The following is an 8,258-nucleotide window of genomic DNA, read 5'->3' on the forward strand; positions in this document are numbered from 1 at the left end:
AATTTAATGATCGGTTTTGTCCCCAATCTGTCCCCATAGTTGTTGCTGCCCTACATGCCAGCCGGCATAATGGGCATAAGTGAACAAAAAAAGAAAAAACACGAATGGACAGACTACTTGCTAAACCCATAATTTTCTCAATGAAAAATGCAATTTTGATTACAGTTACCTGAAACTCCAACTTGGTGTTTAGCATAAGGTGGTACTTTACTTTGCCTCCCTGGAAGCCATTTTAACAGCATGGCATAGTCACCAACAGCATGATGGTAACTGAAGCCATGATTCAATGCCACAGGTATCAGGTAGCTCTGAGCAATTGGTACTTTCATCCACACCGATTTTTTTTTTAACCCTTTTCCAGTGTAGAATACTATCTGAATGACATGCAGTATGTATGAAGCGCCATAGTGGACAATATTGTTATTCAAGTTATATTATTTTTAATAACTATATTGGGCTATGACAAATACATGAAAGGCTATGACAAATATATTAACGGCTGTAACAAATATATGAAAGGCTATGACAAATATATGAAAGGCTATTGCAAATATATTATCGGCTGTGACAAATATATTAACGACTGTTACAAATATATTAAGGACTACCTCGAAAAAATATTTACGGCTATGACGAATATATTAACGCCTATCTAAATGAAGTTACTGCTATTGTGCCCACTGTATTAATGGCCAGTGGAGTCAACTAGACAAAATGGCGGCGGAGGTGGACGATTTAGAGGCCTTTTTTTCTTCACTCGATTCCTTCGCTTTTTCGTCAAGCTCAGCGAAATCTACACAGTGATAATCTCAATGTTTTAGAGTATTTTGAGCGCAGGTTAGATGATCACGCCCACGTCATTAGATCCGTTATTCTACAATGCGAACAACAGAGCGCAAGCGAAGACTAAATTCAGCTGTTGGATTTGGTCCATGAAGAAGTCAACGGTTTAAATGATCAGGTCCAAGACTTGTGTAATACACGGAGAAACTTTGCTTCGGAAATGGGATTCTCGTGTCCAGTGGAACAGTCTACAGGGCCAGGCAGGCCAAGATTTCACATTCCCGAAGAGGTAATCAGAGGATTACATGATGTTCATGGCGTTTGGATAGAAGTGGCCAAAGAAGCACGTGTTTCTTACAAAACAATTCTACGAAGGCGACATCAGTATTCCATGGCAGTTAGTAACACAACTGGTCCAAGAATCACTTACTCTGATATTTCAGATGCAAGACTTTGTGAAATTATTGGTGAAGTACTTCAAGTGATGCCAAATGCAGGCGAAACGTACGTAATTGGGTCATTACGAAGTAGGGGAATGTGTGTTCAGAGGTGGCGTATACGGGAAGCGATTTTTACCGTGGACCCAGGTAGCCGTGCTCTCAGGCGATGTCAGGCAGTTGTGAGGCGAACATACAATGTTCCCTGCCCAAATGCACTTTGGTAAGATAAATTCAAATTCTTTAATAATTATCCAGATCCTGGAGATAACCCTGGATAGCCAACCGTAAAATTTACGGTGCAACGGTTTGTAAATAAATTACACTTTGGCATTTCATGCTGTAAATGCGTTCAGTTAAGTGGGAATCTCCACTACTGTAGAACCTTTTAAAGCCCCCCCACCCGCTGTCGTGTCAATGTCATTGCTCTCAACAACTCTCATAGGATCGTGCAGGAAAGGAAAGTGCAGCATTGCTCACAAGACACCAAACTTGTCCATATTAAAAAAAAATGAAGTTTTAACCACACCTTGTGCTAATTTATGTCCAACCCCTGTTAAGTGGCCAACCTCTATTTAAGCAGCCACTCGCCATTTCCCTGAGAGTGGCAAATTTGGCAACATTATAGAGGTTTGACTGCATACCAGAGTTGCATATCAACTTGCACAATGATGAGACACTAAAATTGACATAATTGTTTTTCAGTGAGAAACTAAACCAGAATCAGAGCAAAAAAACCCTAAGGTGCTTAATACATGATAATAATAATAATAATAATAATAATAATAATAATAAGCAAACATTATGTGAGGACGATAATAATAATAATAATAATAATAATAATAATAATAATTTTTTTTTTAATATTAATAATAATAATAGCAAACTTTATTGAGCACTTTTCCATACAAACTTGAATCTTACATGTGTCTGGTAAAATTCAGAAATTCTGTTGTTCCTTAAGTTTTCGGTAATTACAATAGTAATAATAATATCAAAATAATAATAATAATAAATTATTATCATCATCGTCATATCATATATGTCATGATATCATGGTTACTACAACTAATGCTAATACTACTACTACTACTACTACTACTTTTTTTTTTTTTTAAATAAGGTATATACAAGGTAAAAGTAAGTAAAGGAAATAAACTATTAAAACCTATTTCAACAGTGTTTACATAATGGCTCCCTCCTGGGTTTCAACGTCAATATCAATGTTCTTAAAGTCACAAAAGGCTTTCCTTCTAGCTCTTGAACCTCTTAGGCAGATTAGTGCGGATCTTAGTAAAGCGAAGGATGTCCTTGCTCTTATCCAGGAGATTGTTTTAGCATAATGTTCTCCTTTCTTGATGGAGATCAGCTGCGCCAGTCTGGAATGGTATTGCAGGCACTCGTTTCCCATGCCGCCTGTTGACGTGAAAATAAGGGGTGTAAAAGTTCCTTGTTCGATATCCAAAACCCTCCTCGCGTAAAGACGCTTCTTCTCGTTCTCATGATTGCGGTATATCTGTTGGAGCTCTAGGTCCCTATACGAATCAGCATTAGGGTGACAAACCCTCACGTCAAAGAATGCTGATCGTTGGTTCTCCCAGAACCCGCGCGCATGAATATCTAATCTCGCATCTGGAGCTCGATTAGAACCTCTTCCCAGCTGTTCACCCGAGATGTCTTGCAGGACAGGCTCAATCTCAACATCGGTACAAACCATATTCAGGAGTTCGGCTTCTAAGTCCCTCAGCTCATTGTGACGTTGGGTAACGAACCCACCTCTCTTGCATATCATTGCGTGGTCCACTGTAAAAGCATCACCGCATACACAGGTGGAGGGGATATCATCGACCGGCCAATCGTAGCGCAGTTTGATTGCATCGCGGAACTCTCTCTTATTTAGATTGAAACCCATTTCGCGAAGGGGGAGTACCGTCAGCCAAACAGATGACCCTTTTTCCACAGCAAGGTCAAGTGCCCGTTGGACTTTCTGTGGGGCTACCCCTCTGATATGCTCTGCCCTGTCTTGGAGCACCGTTGCTCTCTCACTCCTCATTGCCTGTTGTAGTGGCTTGACCAAAGAATCATCCGGCATCTGATGGGATTGAGCCACGATCTGTTGGACCAGCGGGATGGTAACTTTGACGGAGGAAGATTGCTCAAGATTTGCGTCAAGACACGGGTTTGTCATGCCAAGCCCCCCTAGACAGACTGGCAATGCTAGAATGTCCCTGTCCAGCCGAGTGCACCTATGCTCCGTAATTGCAGGGATGAGCACCTTAGATATGGCATTCTCCAAAGGCTCCAATAATTCTTGAATATCAGGCAAAGTTCTCAAAAAATAGGTCCATCGGTGCTTGAGGCCAAAGGTGTAAGCAGCATAACACGCTTGAGGCTGAGAAAGAGCAAACTCTGCCAGCTTGGTAATCTCGCTGACCCAGTTGGTCACCTTCTCGCTAACGTATTCCTCTAGATATTCCCGTGAACCTATCACCGCACCCAGATGTTTTTGTCCCTCTACCGTCACATTGACAGCCGTGTCCTTGAACACTTCTTTCACGCTTGCCTCTTTATCTGGCTTTGAGATAATCCAACATTTCTTGGGGTTGGGAAAATAGCCAAAGACTGGGCCAAGGCTGTTGAGGACATCCCACCATTTCTTGATTTCCAGTACAGAGCCATCTCCACAGGCATCGTCAGCAAACCAGCACTGTTTAATACTGGACGCCGCCTGCAGGCTTGTGATCAGCGGCTGCACACTTAAGGCGTAGAGGGCCATAGCAAGTGGGTCACCCTGTGTTGTTCCTTCAGCTGAAATGATCTCTTTGCCGCCGGTAATAAACAAGCGTGCCGACTTCCTGTAAGTATTGATGACATATGCTGCAATTACAGGGCAGAGAACCCGGATATTATGTAGTGAAGTTGCTCTGTTAAGTGCATTGAATGCATTAGAAGCATCGATGAGCAGTACCGCGTCCGTGTCATCTGCTTCAAATATGGCATGCATAGCATGTATAGCAGCCTCGCTGCCGGACTTTTGACCTGCGCATAGCTGGAGTGCACCACTCGCCTCAACCACGTCTCCCTTAGAAACGTTCATTACACACTTTCCAATAATCCTTCGTATCACCTCGCCGACCCCTATAGGCCTCACTGCACCTTCACCTTTATCCAGGGGAATCAATCGGCTTGCCACCAGTGGCTCTATGGTTGCAGGGTCGATATAAGTTGTACATAGAGTCCTTGTCATTGTGGCTATTGCCTCGCAAAATTTTGTAGACGACTGTTTAAAGGATTTGCAAGCCATCATTCTTCTAAAACCATTAGCGTCAACCCCGCATGGTCCCCCTGATCCCTTTGTTCTTAACGCAGCCTCCCTTATCATCTCACCATTTATCTCTGAGTACACCGATTCAGGGATATCATCATTAATCGGCCCGAAGAGAAGTGAGCCCAACGTTGTTGGTTGTGGGTTTGGATGTTTCTCTTTCAACTGGGCCATGACGTCATCCGTTAGCTCCAGCACGCCCCCTGTTGATGTTTCGCTAAGGAAACGCAGCGATGAATTGATTTGTCCTTCGAGCACAAGCTTAGCAAATATCTTGGATTTTTCCGGTTGATCAAATGACTTAAGCTTTCCAATACGCCCCTGAAGCATTCTACCTTCGCGTAGCAACTTGCTGATTTCCCCTTCCTTCCAGAGCGCAAGGCGCTTAGATAAGAAATCCTGATGGTCTTTTGTCTTAGATTTCGGGCTTGGCTTTTGAAGTGCAACAGCCAAAAGGACAAAGGCTGCTTTCAAGGATATGTGCTGTTGATCAGAGTTGCTAGTCCAGTCATTAATGTGCGATGTAACCTGATCAATAAATTCCTTTCCGGTTTTACCATATGGCACCAGAAAAACATTCTTTCTCCATGTAACAATCTCATTGTAAGCATCTGTTATGATGGAGGTTGGTATAACAATGAGACTGCCATCACTCCGTGTGCCCCAAGTGATCATTGATGGCTTATCAACAACATTGTGCTCTGGCAGACACCCCGGTACACTCACATTGTCTAGATCGTTCTGCTCTATCTGCTTCATTAACTCTGCGCCTCCTGGGATTTCCCTGCAAAAATAAAATCGCAAAAGCTAAAGAAATAGTAGATTAAAAATAATAGTAACATTTAACCATTGTACTAATAGAAATATAGAAAACAGTAAAAAAAAAAAAAATGATAATTAAAAATTAAGAAATACCCCTACTTTGACTTTTAAAATTAAAAATACTGATACTGTTCCTAACTTCATCGGGTAAAGTGTTCCATTCATTAACAGCATTGTAAATAAAACGCTTTTGTCCCCAGGAGCGACGGGATTGAGGCTTACAAATGTTGTCTTTACTTGTCGTATTATACCTATGAATATCTTTAAAACTACAAAAATTAAAATCCCAGTCAATTAAACCATTTAAGGCCTTAAAAATTAAAATCATGCGATGAAAACTTCTTCTTCTCTTCATGTTCTCCCAGCCGAGCTGTACGAGTGCCTCTGTAGCAGATGAATGCATTGGCTTGTCAAGAACAATCCTCGCAGCTGTGTTTTGCAGTATTTGGATTTTATTCATCAGGATTACATTGTTTTTGTCTCCCCATGTAACATCCGCATAGTCTAATAACGGTATTATGGTCGTCTTAACAAAAAGTTCCCTGATGTTCCTCGGAAGAAAACACTTAATTCTTCGTAATAAACCCAATCTTTGCGACACTTTGGTACAGAGGTGTTCTACATGGTCTGACCAAGTCAGATTCTCATTTATGATGACGCCCAGATACTGATAAGAACTCACTCTATCCAACTTCCTATCCATGATTGACAAAGTGACATCATTAAATGAATTCAGCTTCTTATTGCCACCGATGAGCATAAATTTAGATTTCGAGACATTTACAGTCAGTTTATGCTCGAAAAGCCATTGTGCTAGTCTGTCCAACTCACGATTCAGTATGGTCTGTAATCTATAAGCTGATTCTGAAGAGCAGTATAGAGCAGTATCATCAGCGAACAAGGTAACGCTGCTGTTCTTAAGGACGTTGGGCAGATCATTGATGTAGATGGTAAACAATAATGGGCCGAGGATTGACCCTTGGGGAACACCAACCGTCACTCTCCTAGTCGAAGACGAAACCTGACCAATGACCGTTTTCTGACAACGAGATGAAAGATAAGAGTCAAACCATGCAAGGTCAGTGCTGGTTACTCCTATGGCTTTAAGCTTCTTTAACATAATGCCATGGTCCACCGTATCAAACGCTTTCTTTAAATCGATGAACACTACACCGTTAACTAATCCTTTGTCCAAATTTCCTAGTACCCCATCGGTAAACTGAGTTAAAGCTAGACTGGTAGATCTTCCACGTCTGAAACCAAATTGGTTAACGAAAAGAAGGTTATTGGAAGCAAGGTAGCCATTAAGTTGAGAATGTACAGCTCTCTCGATCACTTTACTGACGGTGGGAAGGATAGAAATCGGGCGGTAGTTATCTTTGTCACTTCTGTCACCTTGCTTAAAGAGCGCAGTTACTTTAGCACATTTCCATGAAGATGGGAATCGGCCACTTTCCAGGGACAGGTTTATGATATATCGTAGTGAACGAGCGAGTACACTTGCTGAATCTCTGAGCAGGCGAGCACTGATGTTATCCAGTCCAATGGCCTTATTGATCTTCAGCTGACTCAACTGCTCTTCAACAAAGGATATTGTTCCGTGCTGGAGAGAAAAATTTGAGCTGCATGCAAAGCACTGATCCGGCAAAGCACCGCTAAAGGCTTTGGCAAGCTTCTTGCCAATGCTTGAGAAATGATTATTCAAAGTTTCGGCAATGCTTGTAGGATCAGTTTGCAATTTCCCATCAGAAAAGATTGCGTTAATTTCACAGCGATTAGATGGAAGAGTTTCTTTGATCGCTTTCCACATCCTGCAACTTTCACCTTTAGCATCCTCTATTAAACGGCAATAATATTCCGATTTAAGCCTTCTCTCCTCTCGATTTGCACAGTTTTTCAGCTTTCGGTACATTTGCCAGTTGTACTTGGAATTTAAAATTCGCGCCTTCTTTTTATGGTAATCACGATCACGCCGTATCTCTAAAAGCTTTTTCGTAATCCAAGGAGACTGTTTTCCCTTAACTCGTTTTGTCTTCATCGGAGCATGATCGTCGGCAACGCTTTTGAAAAGGCTCTCCCAAAGGTGTAAGGCACCATTAACGTCATTTGTGCTCTCAATAATAGACCATGGAACGTAATTTAAGTCTTTCAGAAATGTATCTTTATCATAGTTTTTGAAACAGCGATACTCGAACACCCTGGGCGGTAGTTTTTTGACACCCCCTTTGATGGTACAAAAAACAACGCTGTGGTCACTTATGCTTGCATCAAGAACATCTGACTGCACGATCCTATGAGAGTTGTTGAGAGCAATGACATTGACACGACAGCGGGTGGGGGGGCTTTAAAAGGTTCTACAGTAGTGGAGATTCCCACTTAACTGAACGCATTTACAGCATGAAATGCCAAAGTGTAATTTATTTACAAACCGTTGCACCGTAAATTTTACGGTTGGCTATCCAGGGTTATCTCCAGGATCTGGATAATTATTAAAGAATTTGAATTTATCTTACCAAAGTGCATTTGGGCAGGGAACATTGTATGTTCGCCTTACAACTGCCTGACATCGCCTGAGAGCACGGCTACCTGGGTCCACGGTAAAAATCGCTTCCCGTATACGCCACCTCTGAACACACATTCCCCTACTTCGTAATGACCCAATTACGTACGTTTCGCCTGCATTTGGCAATACTTGAAGCACTTCACCAATAATTTCACAAAGTCTTGCATCTGAAATATCAGAGTAAGTGATTCTTGAACCAGTTGTGTTACTAACTGCCATGGAATACTGATGTCGCCTTCGTAGAATTGTTTTGTAAGAAACACGTGCTTCTTTGGCCACTTCTATCCAAACGCCACGAACATCATGTAATCCTCTGATTACCTCTTCG

General features: G+C 41.8%; 1 protein-coding gene across 1 annotated transcript; it reads right to left on the bottom strand.

Annotated features, from left to right (window-relative positions):
* Window positions 1-2,372: 2,372 nt before the first annotated feature.
* Window positions 2,373-5,373, bottom strand: LOC145497302 (uncharacterized). Its single transcript, XM_081477124.1, has one exon. It carries the CDS (start codon window positions 5,302-5,304, stop codon window positions 2,404-2,406), a length of 2,901 nt encoding a protein of 966 aa, XP_081333250.1. The 5' UTR covers window positions 5,305-5,373; the 3' UTR covers window positions 2,373-2,403.
* Window positions 5,374-8,258: the final 2,885 nt, after the last annotated feature.

This window comes from Orbicella franksi, chromosome 9, assembly GCF_964199315.1.
Source record: "Orbicella franksi chromosome 9, jaOrbFran1.1, whole genome shotgun sequence".
NCBI classification, from domain to species: domain Eukaryota; kingdom Metazoa; phylum Cnidaria; class Anthozoa; order Scleractinia; family Merulinidae; genus Orbicella; species Orbicella franksi.